The 22,561-nt window shown below is 37.0% G+C and overlaps 1 protein-coding gene and 1 pseudogene across 1 annotated transcript in view; both read right to left on the bottom strand.

Annotated features, from left to right (window-relative positions):
- LOC141508464 (uncharacterized) overlaps positions 1 to 10,199 on the bottom strand; it is a 66,872-nt gene extending 56,673 nt beyond the window's left edge. The window contains 2 exon segments of the mRNA XM_074217119.1: positions 8,182 to 8,327; positions 10,153 to 10,199. Coding sequence (XP_074073220.1) covers positions 8,182 to 8,327; positions 10,153 to 10,199 — 193 coding nt within the window.
- LOC141508458 (histone acetyltransferase KAT7 pseudogene) lies at positions 9,913 to 12,174 on the bottom strand (annotated as a pseudogene).
- Between the last annotated feature and the right edge of the window lie 10,387 nt (positions 12,175 to 22,561).

Here is a 22,561-nt window from a genome sequence, read left to right as displayed (position 1 = left end):
GATCAGGTCCAAGGTTTTCCTACTTTTCTGCTTTCTCATCCAGAAACCCACCAGTGTGGGAAATTTGTCTTAAAGATCTATTCAGATCAATATCTAATCAGATGGTAAAAGAAATTCTAATTGGGCCAATGGGTATGTTCTTGCTCATTGGGTTTGTTCAGACAAGTCTAGCTTGGTATCCTTTTTATTATGAAAGGTGATATGGAATTTGATGTTTCCTTGAGCAAGATTTGAATAACTCAAGTCACATAGACAAAAATTCTCATTTTAATATAGCCCATCTTCCATTGTGTTAACCAATGAGAGTTCATTGGCACCCCTTAGGAATAACTACTCTTTTGAAGGGTTATATAAACTGTGAGTTTATTAGGAGTCTTTGATCTAAAATAAATGACCAAATGACCATCCTTTTTTCATAACTGAGATAGTATTATTAATAATATGATTAAATTACCCAGGAACCATGTCCCTCTATTCTTTTTATTCATCACAGAGGCATTAGACTAGATATGTTAGAGGAAAGTCAGATCAGAGCCCAGGAGAGGGCAGGTTTTGAGTTAGGTCCAGGATCCTGGCTGACCCCAAGACCCCTGAAAAGTTTCTTACCAGGATCACAGACTCTACACAGGAGACACTCTTTCAGACCACTCTGGTTTGCTTGTAAGTCCTAGAATCTCAAGGAACACATAGGGCACTGCTCATTGTACTGCATGTCCCTTTAACCTTGCAACCTAAAATTATCAAAGAGTCAACATCAAGAACAAGGGACAGGATACTTCCCTGCAGAAGCCCCTCTACTCCAGCCCAACTCTTCCCCTAGTACTACCCAAATACTGCCATATATACAAACCCTAGATTAGACTCAGGAAGCTATCAAGGCAATCTTTGAAATTTAGGATGCTTTACTATGTTTTACCATGAAAATTAGGGTGGTAGTAATCCATACTAGAAGCCAGAGAACCAAAGAATCCAAACTGTTAAAACAAGTGCTTAGAATGTGAGAATTAAAAAAGAACTCTGGGACATAAAATATCAGAGCTAGGAGGGAACTCAAAGTATAGGATTGAAAGCTAGGAGGACAATTTCAAATAGAAAGTTAAAGATCACCTAGTCCTATTTCTTTATGTATAGATGTGGAAACATAACGACTGGTCCGAGTTCATAGAGATAGTGAGTGCACCAAGAGTCAAACTGGTCCCTAAGGTTCCACCCTACTCTGACATGCAGTAAATTGAGGCCAGAATAGATCCGGAATCTTAGACTCCATCTAGGCTGACTTTGTTAGTCACTGGCATGGGAGAACAGGGAAAACACAAGTCAGGAAGAATGGGTTGATGGGGAGTGAAGGTAGAGGAACAATCAAAGCTTGTGATTTAGACTTTATTCAGAATTACATTCCTACGACACAGGGTCAATTTAATACAACAGAAACTTATTAAGCATTCTTGATATGCATGTCTTTATCTGAGTAGCTAGGGCTGGCACAGTGGGTAGAGCCTGGTACTGGAGACAGGAAAAACCAAGTTCAAATCTGATTTCAGACACTAGTTGTATGACCCTGGGCTACTCAACTTTGTTTGCCTCAGTTACATCATCTGCCAAATGAGCTAGAGAAGAAAATATCAAATCACTAGAATATCTTTGTCATGGAAACCTCAGATGAAGTTTTGAAGAGTCAAACACAATTGAACAAAAATAATTTTTTTAATTAAAGATTTTATTTATTTTGAATTTTATAATTTTCCCCCAATCTTACTTCCCTCCCCCAGAAAGCACTTTGTCAGTCTTTGCATTGTTTCCATGTTGTACATTGATCTGAATTGAGTGTGATGAGAGAGAAATCATATCCTCAAAGAAGAAACATAAAGTAGAAGAGATAACAAGATCAGACAATAAGATATCAGTTTTCCCCCCTAAATTAAAGGGAATAGTCCTTGAGCAAGTCCTTCAAGGTTGATCATCACCCCCTTGGTTGCTGTAAGGGTATATAGTGTTTTCCTGGTTCTGCTCATCTCACTTAGGAACAGTTCATGCAAATCCCTCCAGGCTTCCCTGAAATCCCACTCCTCTTGGTTTCTAATAGAAAAATTGTTGTGGCTTGCTTCCTTGGGGCCCACAGGGGCAACCTTCCTCCAGGAGAGGAGCTGAGAATAAGGAGTCAAGCCACTACTGCCTTATGCCTCCAGCTCAATTTTATTACTGCTTAGTTATTACATATATACTGTTAGGTCTTCCAGGGTAGAAGAAGGAATAATGAGGTAATTGGAGGGATGAAAACAGGGTGTACATGCAGCATCTTGCATTATAGGATGGGGGATACATTAGGGAGGAGATGATAAGGCACAGCTGTGTCTAGTGCTCTTGGTCAGTGGGGCGGAATGTCCAGCTCCCAAGGATTCTGGCTCCCAAAGACTCCAGCTCACACTTATCTCTCAGGGCAGCATGCCAGATGATTTGTGTCATGGCTGTTAGAATAGCCTGTGTACCCACAAACAATAGTGGTCCATGACATACATATACCACAGTTTGCTAAGCCATTCCCCAATTGAAGGACATTTACTTGATTACCAATTCTTTGCTACCACAAACAGGCCTGCTATAAATATTTTTGTACATGTGATGTTTTTACCATTTTTCATCATCCCTTCAGGGTATAGACCCAGTAGTGCTATTGCTGGGTCAAAGGATATGCACATTTTTGTTGCCCTTTGGGTATAGTTCCAAATAGCTCTCCAGAAAGGTTGGATGAGTTCATAGCTCCATCAACAGTGTAATAGTGTCCCAGATTTCCCACAACCCTTCCAATAATGATCATTATCCTTCCTGGTTATATTGGCCAATCTGAGAGGTGTGAGGTGCTACTTCAGAGCAGCTTTAATTTGCATTTCTCTAGTAATTAATGATTTAGAGAAATTTTTCATATGGCTATGGATTACTTTGATCTCCTCATCTGTAAATTGCCTTTTCATATCCTTTGACCATTTGTCAATTGGGGAATGGCTTTTTTGTTTTAAAAATATGACTCAGTTCTCTGTATATTTTAGAAATGAGTCCTTTGTCAGAATCATTAGTTGTAAAGATTGTTTCCCAATTTACTACATTTCTTTTGATCTGGGTTACAGTGCTTTTATCTGTGCAAAAGCCTTGTAATTTAATGTAATTGAAATCATCTAATTGGTTTTTGGTGATGTTCTCCAACTCTTCCTTGGTCATAAACTGTTCCCCTTTCCATAGATCTGACAGGTAAACTAGTCCTTGATCTCCTAATTTGCTTAAAGTATTGTTTTTTATGTCTAAGTCCTGTAACCATTTGGATCTTATCTTGGTAAAGGGTGTGAGGTGTTGGTCTAATCTAAGTTTCTTCCATATTAACTTCCAATTATCCCAGCAGTTTTTATCAAAGAGGGAGTTTTTATCCCAATAGCTGGACTCTTTGAGTTTATCAAACAGCAGATTACTATAATCATCTCCTGCTTTTACACCTAGTCTATTCCACTGGTCCACCACTGTATTTCTTAGCCAATACCAAACAGTTTTGATGATTGATGCTTTATAATGTAATTTTAGAACAGGTAGGGCTAAGCCACCTTCTTTTGCACTTTTTACATTTTTATCATATCATATCATATCATATCATATCATATATCATATCATCATATCATATCATATTATATTATATTATATCATATCTTATCATATCATATTAAATTGTATTAGCTCTACCTATCCATGAGCAGTTGATATTTGCCAAGTTATTTAAATTTGATTTAATTTGTGTGAGAAGTGTTTTGTATTTGTTTTCAAAAATATTCTGAGTCTGTTTTGGCAAATAGACTCCCAGGTATTTTATGTTGTCTGAAGTTACTTTGAACGGGATTTCTCTTTCTAGCTCTTCCTGGTGTATCTTGCTAGACATATATAGAAAAGTTGAGGATTTCTGAGGGTTTATTTTATAACCTGCAATTTTGCTAAAATTGCTAATTGTTTCCATTAGTTTTTTTGGATGATTTCTTGGGATTCTCTAGGTAAACCATCATGTCATCTGCAAAGAGTGAGAGTTTTGTCTCTTCCTTCCTAATTCTAATCCCTTCAATTTCTTTTTCTTCTCTAATTGCTGAAGCTAACATTTCTAATACAATATTGAATAGTAGTGGTGATAATGGGCACCCTTGTTTCACCCCTGATCTTATTGGGAATGCCTCTAGCCTCTCCCCATTGAATATAATGATAGTTGATGGTTTCAGATAGATACTGCTCATTATTCTAAGGAACAGTCCATTTATTCCTACACCCTCTAGTGTTTTTAGTAGGAATGGATGCTGTATTTTGTCAAAAGCTTTTTCAGCATCTATTGATATGATCATATAATGTCTGATAGGCTTGTTGTTGATATAATTGAGTATACTAACAGTTTTCCTAATATTGAGCTAACCCTGCATTCCTGGAATAAATCCTACTTGATCATAATGTTTTATCCTAGTGTTGTACTCATTTAGCTAAGATTTTATTTAGGATTTTTGCATCTATATTCATCAGGGAAATAGGTCTACAATTTTCTTTCTCTGTTTTAACTCTTCCTTGTTTAGGTAACAGAACCATATTGGTTTCATAAAAAGAGTTAGGCAGAGTTCCATCTTTCCCTATTTTTTCCAAAGAGTTTATATAGAATTGGAACCAATTGTTCCTTAAATGTTTGGTAGAATTCACTTGTGAATCCACCAGGCCCTGGAGATTTTTTCTTAGGGAGTTAAATGATGGCTTGCTGAATTTTTTTTCTGAGATAGGGTTGTTTAGGTATTTAATCTCCTCGTCATTTAACCTGGGCAACTTATATTTTTTAAATATTTATTCATTTCATTTAGAGTATCAAATTTATTGGCATAGAGTTGGGCAAAATGATTTTGAATTATTACTTTAATTTCCTCCTCATTGGTGGTGAGTTCACGTTTTTCATTTATGATACTAGCAATTTGGTTTTCTTCTTTCTTTTTTTAATCAAATTGACCAGAAGTTCATCAATTTTATTGGTTCTTTCATAATACCAACTTTTGGTTTTATTTATTAATTCAATAGTTTTTTTTTGCTTTTGCTTTTTATTAATTTCTCCTTTAATTTTTAGAATTTCTAATTTGGAATTTAATTGGGGATTTTTGATTTGTTCTTTCTCTAATTTTTTTAGTTGAAAGTTTTGTTCATTGATTTCCTCTTTCTCCAGTTTATTCATGTAAGCATTTAAAGGTATAATATATCCCCTGAGAGCCACTTTGAATGAATCGCATCGGTTTTGGTATATTGTTTCATTATTATCATTATCTAGGATAAAATGGTTAATTCTTTCTATAATTTCTCTTTTGGTCCACTCATTTTTTAAAATGAAGTTATTCAGTTTCCAATTTGTTCTGGGTCTATATCTCCTTGGCCCAATATTGCACATGACTTTTATTGCACTGTGATCTGAGAAAGATGTATTCACTATTTCTGCCTTTCTGCAGTTGTTCATTAGGTTTTTATGTCCTAGTACATGGCTAATTTGTGTATAAGTTCCATGTACTGCCGAGAAAAAGGTATATTCCTTTCTATCCCCATTCAGTTTCTTCCATAAGTCTACCATATCTAATTTTTCTAACAATCTATTTACTTCCTTAACTTCTTTTTTGTTTATTTTATGATTTGATTTATGTAGATCTGAGAGTGGGAAGTTGAGGTCTCCTACTAGTAGAGTTTTGCTATGTCTTCCTGCAGTTCTTTCACCTTCTCCTCTAAGATTTTGGATGCTATCCCACTGGGTGCATATATTCAGTATTGAAATAACTTTATTGTCTATGGTACCTTTTAGGAGGATAGTTTCCTTCCTTATCTCTTTTAATGCTATCTATTTTTGCTGCTGCTTTGTCTGAGATAAGGATTGCTACCCCCTGCTTTATTTACTTCAGCTGAAGCAAAATATATTTTGCTCCAACCTTTTACCTTTACTCTATATGTATCTCTCTACTTCACATGAGTTTCTTGTAACCAGCATATTGTAGGCTTCTGGTTTTTAATCCTCTCTGCTGTTCACTTACATTTTAATGGAGAGATCATTTCATTCACATTCAAAATTATGATTACTAATTATTTATTGCCCTCCGTGCTATCTTCCCTCTGTTTGTATTTTTCCCCCTTCCCCCCACTTTATCTATATTCTCCAGTATTTTGCTTCTGAATACCACCCCCTTTGTGTGTTTGCCCTCCTATATCACCCGCTCCCCTTTCTTTCCCCTTTTCCATTTCCCTTTTCCCTTCCTTTCCTTTTGTTGATTCCCTTTTTTCCCTACTCCCCTTCTCTTTCTCTGTCCCCCTCCCCCTTTCCCCTTTTAATACCTGAAAGGTTAGATGTTTTATAAGTTAACTGAATATGTGTAGGTTGACTAAACCAAGCCTGAAGAGAAGAAGATTCATGTGCTTCTCATCTGCTCCGTTCTTCTCCTCTATTACCATAGGTATTTTGTATCTCTTAGTGGAATGAGTTTTACCCACATTCAATCACCTCCCTCCTCCCGTCTCTTTCCTGTCCCCCTTTATAAGGAGGTTGTGTTTTTTTTAGATCATTCTATTTGAATCATAGAAAATTCTGAATATCTGTCACTTCTAGTTGAATATATTCTATCTAATAGATTTAAAATTCTTGAGAGTTATTAGAGTCTTTCTCCCAAGTGGGGTTAAAGCCAGTTATATCCCATTAGTTAGCAGTCTCATGGATAGATCATGTATGTCCATCATTTCTGGCTAGGTATATTCTCTCTTTCAGAGTTACAATTCTCAAGATTTATGAGAATCTTTTTCCGCATGCTGGGATATAGCCAGTTTTAACTTACTGGGTAGCAGTTTTTTTTTCCTGTTACCACCACCCTTTTTTTTACCTTTTCATGTGTCTCTTGAACCTCCTGTTTGATGTCCAAATTTTCTATTTAGTCCTGGTCTTTTCATCAGGTATTGTTGGAAATCTTCCATTTCGTTAAATGTCCATCTTTTCCCTGGAAGAGAAGGCTCAGCTTTTCGGGATAGTACATTCTTGGCTGCATTCCAAGCTCCCTTGCTCTTTGAAATATCTTGTTTCATTCCCTTTGATTCCTTAATGTTGATGCAGCCAGGTCCCGTGTAATCCTTACTGTGGCTCATTGATATTTAAATTGTTTCTTTCTGGCTGCTTGTAGAATTTTCTCTTTTATCTGATGGTTCTGGAATTTGGCCACAACATTCCTTGGTGTTTTCATTTTAAGATCTTTTTCTGGTGGGCATGGATGTACTCTTTCAATAACTACTTTGCCCTCCAGTTCCATGATATCAGGTCAGTTTTCCATTACTAGATCCTGTAATATTAAGTCCAGGCTTTTTTCCTCTTCAATGTGTTCAGGAAGTCCTATAATTCTCAGGTTGCCCCTCTTCAATCTATTCTTAAGGTCAGTGGTTTTTTTGATGAGGTATTTTACATTATCTTCTATTTCTTCTATTTTTGATTTTGTTTAACTGACTCTTGCTGTCTCATGGAGTCATTAGTTTCTGCAGACTCCATTCTTTTTTTTTAGGGAGGAGTTTTCTTCATTAACCTTTTGCAACTCCTTTTCCAATTTGCAACTCCAATTCCAATTTTGCAACTCCTTGACCAATTGAGGTTTTGAGAGAATTATTCTCCTTTTGTATTTGTCCAATTGTATTTTCTAAGGATTTGTTTTCTTGTTGCAAGGTATTAATTGTCTCTGCCAAATTTTCCAGTTGATTTTTTTAAGCTCCTTCCTTTTTTCTTCAAGGAAGTCTTTCTGTGCTGAAGACCAGATCTTATTCTCCTTAGAGGTTCCAGGTCTCTCTGAGTTAGGGTCTTTCCCTTCCAGGAATTTTTCTATGCATCCACGTTTTCGCTGACCCTTCTTCATTTTGCTAAGACCTTGAGTTGGGGGTAGCTGGTTCACTGTGGCTTGGGTTTGCTAATGGCTTTACTCATTGAATCCAATTTCTCTGTCTGGGCAGTAGGAGGTGGTTGATTTCTCTGGAGTCTCTATGACCTTGATTGAGGCCTTCTCCCTTTGCTTGAAGGGAGGAGTTGGAGCTATTGAATTCTTTTGCCTTCAATCAATGTGGGCTTTACTCTAGCCTGAGGTCATTCAATCTCAATTGTCAGCTGGGCTGATTCTTCTGCTCACACACCTGGGCCTGAGGCTGAATTCTTCTGTAAATTTTTGTTCTGGGAAGAGGCCTTGGCAGCAATGGAGGCCTGGACTCTGAGTTCCTCAGACCAGAGGAGCCCAGGGATGGTATCCACACCTTTCCTGCGCAAGAGCTCTCCCCTGACCCTGTCGGCAACCTCCAGAGGGACAGCACTAACAGTAGTGCCTCTGCTCCCTAGTTGACTCAAGCCCCTTCTGTCTAGCCCCACCGCTTATCAAACAGGTTCAGCTCTCGGGCCCTCAGACTCCGGGCTCCACTTCAGCTGCTAATCTGGCTGATCTGGGGCTGAACTGCCCTCTGAGCCCAAACTCACTGACCCTAATTCAGCTAATGCTGCTGCAGGAGACAAATACTGAGGTAGATGTTTTTTCTCCTGGCTTTTCTTTCTCGGTTTTCTGGGTCAGATTTCTGTTAAGAGGTTTTTTCATGTTAAAGATGGGGAAAGATCAGGAGATTTTAGAAGTGTGCCTGTCTTCTCTCTGCCATCTTGGCCAGAAATCACAAAAATAAATTTTAAAGGTGTAAGACTGGCATTGGAGATAAAAAAGACAAAAAAACAAAAAACCAAAGCAGAGTTTCTGCTTTTAAGGAAATTATATTTTACCAGGGTAATATAATATCCACACCAATAAATAAATTCAAATTCATGCTAAATATATAAAGGATCATTTTTAGGGGAGAGGTAGATGAAAAGATAGGTTGAAGGCAGGATAATAAAGGAGACAGACAGACAGAGACAGAGAGAGAGAGAGAGAGAGAGAGAGAGAGAGAGAGAGAGAGACAGAAACAGAGGAGACAGATTGAAATAGAGACATAGATGAAGACAGAAAGAGACACAGAGACAGAGACACAGGGAAAGAGAAAATCAGATGAATTTGGACTGCAAATTGAAGTATAATTTTTTATACCGGGCTTCAACAGTCATCCAGATTTAGACAATCATGTCAGCTAAGTATGGGCTCCGTGTTTTCAGTTACTGTATTTCAAAAAAGTGAATGTGTTTAGTTACTTATTCTAAATTGTCAATAAATCAATATACTTTTCACATGAAACTATGGATTTTGTGATATATTTTAATCACATTATAAAGACTGTCTCCTTTACTAAATGTCCACCTCACACACACACACAGCATAGGGGTCTCTGGTGTCTTGGTCATGGCCTGAGCTTGTGGGTACACAATGACAAAATTAAAAGTCTCTGCTCTCTGGAAAATTGTACTCTTTCCAGAGAAACAACACAGATGGGCTTTAAAGAAAGGAAAATCTATATAGATTTATAGGAAATAGAGATGAAGACAAATGAGGAAGCTGAGGGAAAATAATTTACCTAAAGTCATATAGGTAATACGTGGGAGAATATAAGCAGACCCTATTCTGCCCTTCCTTAGTAGCTTGAGACTTCTGCCTCTATCTTTTTCTTTCTTGGGCAACTTGGAGAGCAGCTCCTTGAGTTTCGTCTTGGGTTCCATCCTTGTTGAAATCCTACCTAAGCATGGCCCTGAGCCATTCTGGCTCTCATTTCACTTTTTGACTCATAGATGGGGATTCCAACAAGAGCTGATCCTTTTAAGAGATTGTGGGTCAAAGCAAGAGAATGGGAAATGAATTATGCAGATTAGACTGCAATCCAGAGAATCTTACTAAGTGAACTTCTTTCCTGGTGTGTGGTATCCCAAGGCCCTCCTCACAGCTGACATGCAGCCTACAGTTGTTTCCTGTTTACACACAACAATTTATTGGATGAAGAGACCAAGAGTGGGAGTTTACCTTTAACACGCCTAGTGAAAGGGAACACCACGCACTGCATTCTAAGATAACTCATTCATGCTGTCTATAGACATCTGGAATGGTTAGAAAGTTTGCATTTTTATCAAGGTTAGATGTTCTCTCAACAAATTCCCTTATTACCAAGTTCCATAAACTTGAATCAAGTCAAAAACAAGACTACTTCCTATTCCGCATGATAGGTTTCCAATATGGGAAGCCAGTGCTCATGTCCCCCTTCCCACAAAAAGTGGGAGCCACTATAGTCTCAAGAGGGAATGACCTTCCCAAAAGATAGTGTACATGCCAATGACAACAGCAACAGAAATGGACAGATGGATCCCAAGGGAGTTTCTTACCAATGGGATTCATTGGCTCAGGGATCCACAGTCACTTTAAGTGATTTTGAGAAGGTCCATTTCAAACAGCTAGGATTCATGATCTTATTGGTATTGGATCTCCTTGCCTCTTTAGCTATCCACTCATGGATCAAGTCCTGTCTCTGTAGAACCAAGGGCTTCACTTTCCAAGACTTGAGCATCTGCAGGGCCTTCAGGGTACTAATAGTGTCCACAAGGTTCACAACAGTCTCCTGACTTATTTCTTTACCTTGAAAATTATGCAAATTATCAAAACAGTCCTTCTTTCCAGTTACTCCAAAAACTGATGAGGCCCAAATCAGACAGTGGAGGTTCTGGCGAGCCAACCTTTTCTTCTCCATTGGAAAAGAAATAATTAAAGTGAGCATCTTTCCATAACCTTATGTCATGTACTGTGGTCTGGTGAGGATGCAGTGAACACTGTAATTAAAGAATGCATTTTTTCCCCTTAGAGAAGTACCCAGATGATAACCAGTGTTGTCAGCTTCTGTCATGACATAGAAGAGGAAGAGCTCCACATCATAATACAGTGTTTTATGGTTCAGGAAGAGTTTGGCTAGCAGGCAGTGACTTTCGTGTTCTTGTCATCAACTTCAAAAATAGCAATGGAGCCTTTATAATAGATAACACCTCCTGGTGGGTGTTTCCATACACATTTTGACATGTGTTGATGAAGGATTGTTTGGCTCCTCATGTTTTTGACACAGACTTTGCAGAGTCATCCCAGGTGTGTTTACTCTTCTCTGTATTGGCCAAAGTCAATTGTTTAATCATGTTGCTTCCCTCTGTGATGTGGCCCTGCAGTCATAAGTTTTCCAAATCCTCTGATGCTCAAGCTTATTCCCATCAGAAAAGATCTATGTCTAGGTTTTCCAGGAGAGGCTCCCAGGTGCTTTCACAGGTTATCTGTGCTCCACATATATATATATATATATATATATATATATATATATATATATATATATATATGTATATATATATATATATATATATATATATATATATATATATATATGTATATACATAGTTCTCTTTCTGCTCTTTGTTCAGTCCAGCGTTCTCCTGAGTTCAGGAAGGATGAATTGTTATAGGATATAAGATAAAAGTCTAAATTTTGTCAGGAAGAGTTCAAGAAACAAACAAAGGTGGCAGAGAAGTCCATGAAGCCTATAGAGCGCTCTGATTCCCATACAATATTACTCCTATAGTGTTGCACCAACAAAATTTAATGAAAAATTTGCAGTAAAATTGCATTAAAAAAGAAATCAGAAGATGGTAAACTTCCTTCCAAACCCCACTGCTTATTCCTCCTCTGAGCTCTTACCTTACTCCTTCATTAGCTGAAAGATTTTAAGAGGTTTGTTTCATGTGATAGATGGGGAAGAGATCAGGAGACTTTAGAACTGTGCCTGTCTTCTCTCTGCCATCTTGGCCGGCAGTCCGAAACAAACTTCTTAAAAGAAATCTGACCCACAAAACCCAGAAAGAAAAGCCAGGAGAAAGAACATCTACTTCAGGATTTGTCTCTGGCAGCAGCTTTGGCCAAATTTGGGCGGGTGAGTCTGGGCTCAGAGGGAGGATCAGCCCCAGATCAGCCAGATCAACAGCTGAATTGGAGCCAGGAGTCCGAGGGCCCAAGAGCCAGACCAGCTGGATCAGTGGTGGGGCTAGACGACAGGGGCTTGGGTCTGCAGGGGAGCAGAGGCACTGGTGTTGGTGCTGTCCCTCTGGAGCTTGGGAATGGGGCTGGCGGGGAAAGTTCTGGTGCAGGAGAGCTGCGGACACCATCTCTGGGCTCCTCGAATCTGAGGAACTCTTGAGTCCATGCCTCCATTACAACTGAGGACTCTTCCCAAACAAACAAATGCAAACTAATTCTGCCTCAGGCCCAGGTGTGTGAACAGAAGAACCAGCCAAGCTGAGGAATGAACTTAGGCCAGGGCATAGCCCACCATTGTTTGAAGGCAAAAGAATTCAATAGCTCCAACCCCTCCCTTCAAGCAAAGGGAGAAGGCCTCAACCAAGGTCACAGACACTCCAGAAAAAGCAACAACACCTCCTACTGGCCAGCCAGAGAAACTGCACTCAGTGAGTAAAGCCTTTAGCGATCCGAAGCCCCTGTGAACCAGCCCCTCCCCAACTCAAGGTCTTAGCAAAATGAAGAAGGGTCAGTGGAAAGGTGGATCCATAGAAAAATTCCTGGAAAAGAAAGACCCTAACTCAGAGATACCTGGAAACTCTGAGGAGAAAACAATCTGGACTCCAGCACAGAAAGACATCCTTGAAGAAATATGGAAGGAGCTTAAAAATTTGGGAGAGACAATTAATACCTTGCAACAAGAAAACAAAACCTTAGAAAGTACAATTGGACAAATACAAAAGGAGAATAAATCTCTCAGATCATCAATTGGACAATTACAAAATCAGAATAAATCTCTCAGATCATCAATTGGACCAATACAAAATGAATATAATTCTCTCAGATCCTCCAATGAGCTAATGCAAAAAGAAATTAATTCTCTCAAAACCTCAATTGGTTAAATGGAAAGCTCTTTCAAAAGTAGAATTGACCAATTGGAAACGGAATTGCAAAATGTTAATGATGAAAACTCCCCCCGACCCCAAAAGAGTAGAGTCTACAGAAACTAATGACTCCATGACACAGCAAGAGTCAGTTAAACAAAATCAAAAAATAGAAAAAAATAGAAGCAATTGTAAAATAACTCATCAACAAAACCACTGACTTCGAGAATAGATCGAGGAGGGGCAATTATAGGACTTCCTGAAAATATTGAAGAGAAAAAATATTGAAGAGAAAAAAAGCCTGGACTTAATATTACAGGATCTACTGATGGAAAACTGCCCTGATATCATGGAATCAGAGGCCAAAGTAGTTACTGAAAGAGTACATAGATCCCCTCCAGGAAAAGGTCCTAAAATGAAAACACCAAGGAATGTTGTGGCCAAACTCCACAACTATCAGATAAAAGAGAAAATCCTGCAAGCAGCCAGAAAGAAACAATTTAAATATCAAGGAGCCACAGTAAGGATCACACAGGACCTGACTGCATCAACATTAAGGGATCAAAGGGCCTGTAATGAGATATTTCAAAGAGCAGGGGAGCTTGGAATGCAGCCAAGAATCTACTTTCCTGCAAAGCTGAACCTTCTCTTCGAGAGAAAAAAGATGGACATTTAACAAAATGGAAGAATTCCCAAAATTTCTGATGCAAAGACCAGAGCTAAACAGCAAATTTGACATCAAACAGGAGGTTCAAGAGACACATGAAAAGGGAAAAAAAGGGGGGGCAGTAAAAGGGAAAAAAAATGAAATCTGGTAAGTTGAAACTGGCTATATCCCAGCATGAGGGGAAAAAAAGATTCTCATAAATCTTGAGAATTGTAATTCTAACAGAGAGAATATACCTAGCCAGAAATGATGGACATTCATGACCTATCCATGAGACTGCTACCTAATGGGATGTAACTGGCTTTAACCCCACTTGGGAGAAAGACTCTAATAACTCTCAGGAATTTTGACTCTATTCAATAAAATATACTGAACTAGAAGGGAAAGACACTAAGAATTTTCTATGACTTAGATAGATTTATCTAAAAAAAACACTACCTCCTTAAAAAGGGGGACAGGAGAGAGACTGGTGGAGGGAGGGGAGTGAATAGGGTAAATCCATTACACTAAGAGGTACAAAAAAAACCTATGGTAACAGAGGGGACTAAGGGAGCAGAGGAGAATCACCTGAATATTCTCATCAGAGTTGCCTTAAAGTCAACCTACACATACTCAGTTTACTTATAAAACATATAACCTTTCAAGTATTAAAAGGGGAAAGGGGGAGGGGGATGGAGAAAGAGGAGGGGAGTGGGGGAAAATGGGAAATAACAAAAGGAAGGGAAGGCAAAAGGGAAAAAGGGAAAGGGGAAAGAAAGGGGAGCGTGTTATATAGGAGGGCAAACACACTGAAGGGGTGGTATTCAGAAACAAAATACTGGGGAATATGCATAAAGGGGGGGAAGAGGGAAAATGCAAATGGAGGGAAGATAGCATGGAGGGCAATATAGAAATAGAAATCATAACCTTGAATGTGAATGGGATGAACTCTCCCTTAAAACTTAAGCAAATAGCAGAGTGGATTAAAAACCAGAATCCTACAATATGCTGCTTACAAGAAACTCATTTGAAGCAGAGAGATACATATAGAGTAAAGGTAAAAGGTTGGAGCAAATATATATTTTGCTTCAGCTGAAGTAAATAAAGCAGGGGTAGCAATCCTTATCTCAGACAAAGCAGCAGCAAAAATAGATAGTGTTAAAATATATACGGAAGGAAATTTTATACTCCTAAAAGGTACCATAGACAATAAAGTCATTTCAATATTGAATATGTATGCACCCAGTGGGATAGCACTCAAATTCTTAGAGGAGAAGTTGAAAGAAGTGCAGAAAGACATAGACAACAAAACTTTACTAGTGGGAGACCTCAACCTCCTACTCTCAGATCAAGATAAATGGAATCATGAAATAAACAAGAAAGAAGTTAAGGAGGTAAATATATTATTAGAAAAATTAGATATGGTAGACTTATGGAGGAAACTGAATGGGGATAGACAGGAATAAACCTTTTTCTCTGCAGTACATGGAACTTATACAAAATTGACCAAGTATTGGCACATGAAAACCTAATGATCAACTGCAGAAAGGCAGAAATAGTGAATACATCTTTCTCAGATCACAATGCAATAAAAGTCATATGCAATACTGGGCCAAGGAGATATAGACCCAGAACAAATTGGAAACTGAATAATATCATTTTAAAAATGAGTGTACCAAAAAACAAATTGTAGAAAGAATTAAGCATTTTATCCTATATAATGATAATAATGAAACAACATACCAAAACCTATGGGATTCATTCAAAGTGACTCTCAGGGGATATATTATAGCTCTAAATGCTTATATGAATAAATTGAAGAAAGAGGAAATCAATGAACTAAACATGCAACTAAAAAAACTTAGAGAAAGAACAAATCAAAAACCCCCAATTAAATAACAAATTAGAAATTCTAAAAATTAAAGGAGAAATTAATAAAATTGAAAGCCAAAAAACTATTGAATTAATAAATAAAACCAAAAGTTGCTATTATGAAAAAAAACAATAGAATTGATAAACCTCTGTTCAATTTGATTAAAAAAACAAGAAAACCAAATTGCTAGTATTATAAATGAAAAAAGTAAACTCACCACCAATGAGGAGGAAATTAAAGTAATAATTCAAAATTATTTTGCCCAACTCTATGCCAATAAATTTGATAATCTAAGTGAAATGGATGAATATTTACAAAAATATAAGTTGCCCAGGTTAAATGAAGAAGAGATTAAATATCTAAACAACCCTATCTCAGAAAAAGAAATTCAACAAGTCATTATTGAATTCCCTAAAAAAAAATCTCCAGGGCCTGATGGATTCACAAATGAATTCTAACAAACATTTAAGGAACAATTGGTTCCAATTCTATATAAACTCTTTGGAAAAATAGGGAAAGGTGGAACTCTGCCTAACTCTTTCTATGAAACCAATATGGTACTGTTATCTAAACCAGGAAGAGTTAAAACAGAGAAAGAAAATTATAGACCTATTTCCCTGATGAATATAGATGCAAAAATCCTAAATAAAATCTTAGCAAAATTATTACAACAAATCATCACTAGGATAATACATTATGATCAAGTAGGATTTATTCCAGGAATGCAGCGTTGGTTCAATATTAGGAAAACTGTTAGTATGCTCATTTATATCAACAGCAAACCTATCAGAAATCATATGATCATATCAATAGATGCTGAAAAAGGTTTTGACAAAATACAGCATCCATTCCTATTAAAAACACTATAGAGTGTAGGAATAAATGGACTGTTCCTTAGAATAATGAGCAGTATCTATTTGAAACCATCAACAAGCATTATATTCAATGGGGAGAGGCTAGAGGCATTCCCAATAAGATCAGGGGTGAAACAAGGGTGCCCATTATCACCACTACTATTTGATACTGTATTAGAAATATTAGCATCAGCAATTAGAGAAGAAAAAGAAATTGAAGGAATTAGAATTGGGAAGGAAGAGACAAAACTCTCACTCTTTGTAGATGACATGGTGATCTACCTAGAGAATCCCAAGAAATCATCCAAAAAAATACTGGAAACAATTAGCAATTTTAACAGTGTTGCAGGTTATAAAATAAACACTCATAAATCCTCAACTTCTCTATATATGTCTAGCAAGAAACAGCAGGAAGAGCTAGAAAGAGAAATCCCATTCAAAGTAACCTAAGACAATATAAAATATTTGGGAGTCTATTTTCCAAGACAGACTCAGAATTTTTTTGAAAACAATTTATAAAACAGTTCTCACACAAATTAAATCAGATTTAAATAACTGGGCAAATATCAACTGCTCATAGATAGGTAGAGCTAATATAATAAAAATGACAATTCTACCCAAACTAAACTATCTGTTTAGTGCCTTACCAATCAAAATTCCAAAAAATTACTTTAACGAGTTAGAAAAAATTGTTAGTAAATTCATGTGGAGAAATAAAAAGTCAAGAATTTCCAGGAGCTTAATGAAAAAAGTACAAAAGAAGGTGGCTTAGCCCTACCTGATCTAAAATTATATTATAAAGCATCAGTCATCAAAACTGTTTGGTATTGGCTAAGAAATAGAGTGGTGGATCAATGGGATAGACTAGGTGTAAAAGCAGGAGATGATTATAGTAATCTGCTGTTTGATAAACCCACAGAGTCTGGCCATTGGAATAAAAAATCCCTCTTTGATAAAAACTGATGGAATAATTGGAAGTTAGTATGGAAGAAACTTAGATTAGACCAACACCTAACACCTTTTACCAAGATAAGATCCAAATGGTTACAGGACATAGACATAAAAAACAATACTATAATCAGATTAGAAGATCAAGGACTCCTCTACTTGTGAGATCTATGGAAAGGGGAGCAGTTTATGACTAAGGAAGAGTTGGAGAACATCACCAAAAACCAATTAGATGATTTCAATTACATTAAATTAAAAAGCTTTTTTCACAGATAAAACCAATGTAACCAAGATCAAAAGAAATGTAGTAAATTGGGAAACAATCTTTACAACTCATGATTCTGACAAAGGACTCATTTCTCAAATATACAGAGAACTGAGTTATATTTTTAAAACAAAAAGCCATTTGCCAATTGACAAATGGTCAAAGGATATACAAAGGCAATTTACAGATGAGGAGATCAAAGTAATCCATAGCCATATGAAAAAATGCTCTAAATAATTAATTATTATAGAAATGCAAATTAAATCTTAATTAAAACAAATTAAAACTTCTGTGAGGTACCACCTCACACCTCTCAGATTGGCCATTATAACCAGGAAGGATAATGATCATTGTTGGAAGGGTTGTGGGAAATCTGGGACAATATTACACTGTTGGTGGAGCTGTGAACTCATCCAGTCCTTCTGGAGAGCTATTTGGACTTATGCTTGAGGGGAAACAAAAATGTGCATTCCCTTTGACCCAGCAATACTGCTACTGGGTCTATACCCTGAAGAGATGATGAAAAAGGGTAAAAACATTACTTATACAAAAATATTTATAGCAGCCCTATTTGTGGTGGCAAAGAATTGGAAATCAAGTAAATGTTATTCAATTGGGGAATGGCTTAGCAAACTGTGGTGTATGTATATTATGGAACACTATTGTTCTATTAGAAACCTGGAGGGATGTGATTTCAGGGAAGCATGGAGGGATTTGCATGAACTCATGCTGAGTGAGATGAGCAGACCCAGAAATACACTGTACACCCTAACAGCAACATGGGAGTGATGTTCAACCTTGAAGGACTCGCTCATTCCATCAGTGCAGCAATTGGGAACAATTTTTGGCTGTCTGCAAAGAAGAGTGCCATCCGTATCCCCATAAGGAGCTTTGGAGTTTGAACAAAGTGCAAGGACTATTCCCTTTAATATAGAAAAAAACAGATATCCTATTGCCTGATCTTGTTACCTCTTAGACTTCTCATCTTTAAGGATATGATTTCTCTCTCATCAAACCCAATTTGGATCAAGGTAAAACATGGAAACAAAGTAAAGAGTGACAGAGTGCTTTCCATGGGGGTGGGGTGGGGGGAGGGAAGCAAGATTGGGGTGAATATTGTAAAACTCAAATAATATCTTTAATAAAAATAAATTTAAAAATATCATCTCTGAACTACTTGTGTTTTTCAGGTTTGTGATGAATTTTACTGGTATGTGAATAAAGATTTGAGATTTTTTTGACCTCTGGGGTCAGAAGCATGAATTCTTCATTTGAGTCTTCAATTGTGGTAGTGCAGCCCCATTCCCTGCCACCCATCTGACCCTCCTGATTCTCTAACTAACCTCTGCTCCTCGTCCTTCTTATTCTCAGTGTGTGAGGGGAGGACATTGGCCCAAATGAGGAGGGGTGGAAAGGAGAAGTACAAATTTCAGCAGAGAGAGTAAAAGGTATTGTCTAAGATGATACACCTGAAAAAGAAGACAATGATCAGTGATGAGGTTTGGTGCCTGTGGTCAAGCTGCAGAGGACCATAAGCTACCCTAGGTAGAAGGAGTCTGGTCTAGCTAGCATCAGGGATGTGCTAAAAGGCATTTTGGCAAATCACTTAAAATTCTCCCTCTCAGTTTCCTCTTCTGTAAAATGGGGAAAATAATACTGAGAGTTTCAAATTCTCAGGATGTGTATATGTGTGTGTGTGTGGGGGGGTTAAAAAACATGGGCTTGTGAGTTTTTATTATTTAGTGACTAGCGTGCTCATTCTGAAGACAAGGAGACTCATCTTCCTTACTTCAAATCTGGCTTAAGACACTTACAAGCTAGGCATTCCTAGTCAGGTCAGTTTATTAACCCTGCTTGCCTCAGTTTCCCCTTCTATAAAATTATCTGAAGAACGAAATGCAAACACTTCAGTATCTCTGTCAAGAAAATCTCAAATCATGCCATAAGGATTTGAACACAACTGAACTGATTGAACAAGCACAAAAATTATTATTTTAGAAAGTTCATGGAAAATGCTTCATTTAGGCAGGCCGAGTCAGTTCAGTGACTTTCTCTTACCAGAAGTGCTGGGTTGTTTTATTTTAATATTAACAATACAAATACCACCAAATAAAGCATGTTTAGGCTTTCATAGATACATAGATTTAGAGCCTGAAGCTACCCTCTAGTCCATCCCTTTTGCTTTTCTGGCGAACAAATGGAGTCCCAGAGGCCTTAAGCTCCTTATGAAGTCACAGAGATAATATGTGGCTCAGAGAGAGTTTGAAACCAGGTCACAGGATCTGAGAGGTGACAGTGAACTCAGGGGCTTTTTTTCAGAAGAGGAAACAGAGATTATCTCATTTGTCCAAGGCCCCCAGGTAGTCAGTGGCAGGGTTGGGATGAGTTTTTATTTTAAATTGATGTTTTATCTTAATTTTCCAATTACATGCTATGGTAATTTCTCAGCAGTCATCCATTTATAAGTTACACATTTTTTCTACCACTCTCGCTACTCTCAGCAGTGAATAATCTAGAAAATGTTGTACATGTGTTTAACATATTTACATATAAGTTATTTTATGTAAGAGGATTTAGAATTAATAGAAAAGAAAGGAAACCATGACATAGGAAGGAAAACCTAAGAGAAGTTTTAAAAAGTGAGAATAGTAGTGTACATTCAAATTCTTCCAACTTGTTCAGTTGTTCTCCAATTGCTGGTCATTTCCTCAGTTTCCATTTTTGACACTACAAAAAGAGCTGTTGTAAATGTTTTTGAACATGTGGAACTTCTTCACATTTTTTTTGTGATTTCTTTTGGGTTTTGGCCAAGTATTGATATTGCTAGGTTAATGGGTATTATAACTTTTATTACTTTTTAGGTATAGTTCCAGATTGCTCTCCAGAATGATTGGATCAGGGGTGGCTAGGTGGTGCAGTGGATAGAGCACCAGCCCTGGAGTCAGGGGTACCTGAGTTCAAATCTGGCCTCAGACACTTCATAAATACCTAGCTGTGTGTCCTTGGGCAAGCCACTTAACCCCATTTGCCTTGAAAAAACCTAAAAAAAATCTCAGAATTATTGGATCAGTTCACAACTCCACAACCAGTGTATTAATGTCCCAGTCTTCCCATATCTTCTCCAACATTGATAATTTTCCTTTGTTGTGACTATAGCCAATCTGAGAGCTGTGAGGTGGTATCTCACATTTGTTTTAATTTGCATTTCTTTGGTCAATAATGATTTGGAGCATTTTTTCCATATGACTATATAAAGTTTTAATTTCTTCCTTTGTAAACTGCCTGTTCATATCCTTTAACCATTTATCCATTGGGGGATGAATTCTAATCTTATAAATTTGACTCAAGTTTCTATATATTTTAGAAATAAGACCTTTATCAGAATCACTAGCTGTGAAAAATTGTTTTCTAGTTTTCTCTTTTCCTCCTAATACTGACTGCATTGATTTTATTAGTGCAAATTTTTTATTTAATTTAGTCAAATTATTCATTTCATAATTTATATTCTTGATCGGTCATAAATATCTCCCCTTTTCATGGATCTGACAGAGTATTTTTTTTAGGTTTTTTTTTTTGGTAAGGCAATGGGGTTAAGTGACTTGCCCAAGGCCACACAGCTAGGTAATTATGAAGTGTCTGAGGCCAGATTTAAACTCAGGTACACCAGACTGCAGGGCTGGTGCTCTATCCACTGCACCACCTAGCAACCCCTTGAGAGAATATTTTTTGATCTCTTCTTAATTGGTCTATGTCATCACCCTAGATGTCTAAATTCTGTGCCTTATTTTGGTATAGTATGCCAGATATGGATCTATACCTCATTTTTGCCAAATAGTTTTGATGACTGCCACTTTATAGTATAACCTTAGATTTGGTATCCAGCTTGATCATCTTCCTTTGCAATTTTTTTTAACAACACTTCCTTTGTTATTCTTGATCTTTTGTTGCTTCAGATGATTTTTGCTACTATTTTTTCTAGTTCTGTAAAATAATTTCTTGGTAGTTTGATTGGTATGTTCCTGAATATGTAATTCAATTTGGGTAGAATTTCATTTTTATTATATTAAGCTCACTTAACCATGAGAAATTGATGTTTTTCCAATTGTTTAGATCTGACTTTATTTGTGTCAAAAGTATTTTGTCATTGTGTTTATACAGTTTCAGGTTTATCTTGAGAGGTAGTTTCCCAAGTATTTTGTAATGTCTATAATTACTTTAAATGGAATTTCTCTTTCTATCTCTTGCCCTTGGACTTTGTAGTTTAGATATAGAAATGTAGATGACTTATGTGGGCTTATTTTATATCCTGCTATTTTCTGAATTTGCTTAATTGTATCAAGTAAATTGTTAGTTGATTTTCTAAGTATACCATCATATTGTCTGCAAAGAGGAAAGTTTTGCTTCCTCATTGCCAATTCTAATTCCTTCAATTTCCTTTTCTTCTCTTATTGCTAAAGCTAACATTTTTTTTTAGATTTTTGCAAGGCAATGGGGTTAAGTGGCTTGCCCAAGGTCACACAGCTAGGTAATTATTAAGTGTCTGAGCCTGGATTTGAACCCAGGTACTCCTGACTCCAGGGCCGGTGCTCTATCCACTGTGCCACCTAGCTGCCCCTGTAGTTAACATTTCTAATATTATATTAAGTAGAAGTGATGATAATGGATATCTTGTTTCATATCTGATCTTATTGAAAGTACTTCAAGTTAATCCCCATTACAGATAATGTTTGTTAATAGCTTTAGAGAGATACTCCTTAGTATTCTAAGATAAATTCAATTTATTCCTTTACTTTCTAAGAGGAAACAGTGTTGTATTCTATCAAAGATTTTTTGCAAAATCTATATGGAGATATTCATATGATTATTGTTGGCTTTGCTATTCATATGTTCAATTATGTTGATTGTCTTCCTAAGGTATAAATCCTACCTTATCATGATGTATTATCCTAGGAATAACTTGTAATCTCTGCTAAAATTTTATTTAAGATTTTTGTATCAATGCTCATTAGGTGGACTGGTCTATAATTTTCTTTGACTGTTTTTGCTCTTCCTGGTTTACCTACCATCCTCTTACTCTCATCAGCAAAAGATTATTCATATAGAG

The sequence above is a fragment of the Macrotis lagotis genome, chromosome 1 (assembly GCF_037893015.1).
Source record: "Macrotis lagotis isolate mMagLag1 chromosome 1, bilby.v1.9.chrom.fasta, whole genome shotgun sequence".
Lineage (NCBI taxonomy): Eukaryota > Metazoa > Chordata > Mammalia > Peramelemorphia > Peramelidae > Macrotis > Macrotis lagotis.
The sequence above is the reverse complement of the archived record's forward strand: the minus strand, read 5'-3'. Positions and strand labels throughout refer to the sequence as shown.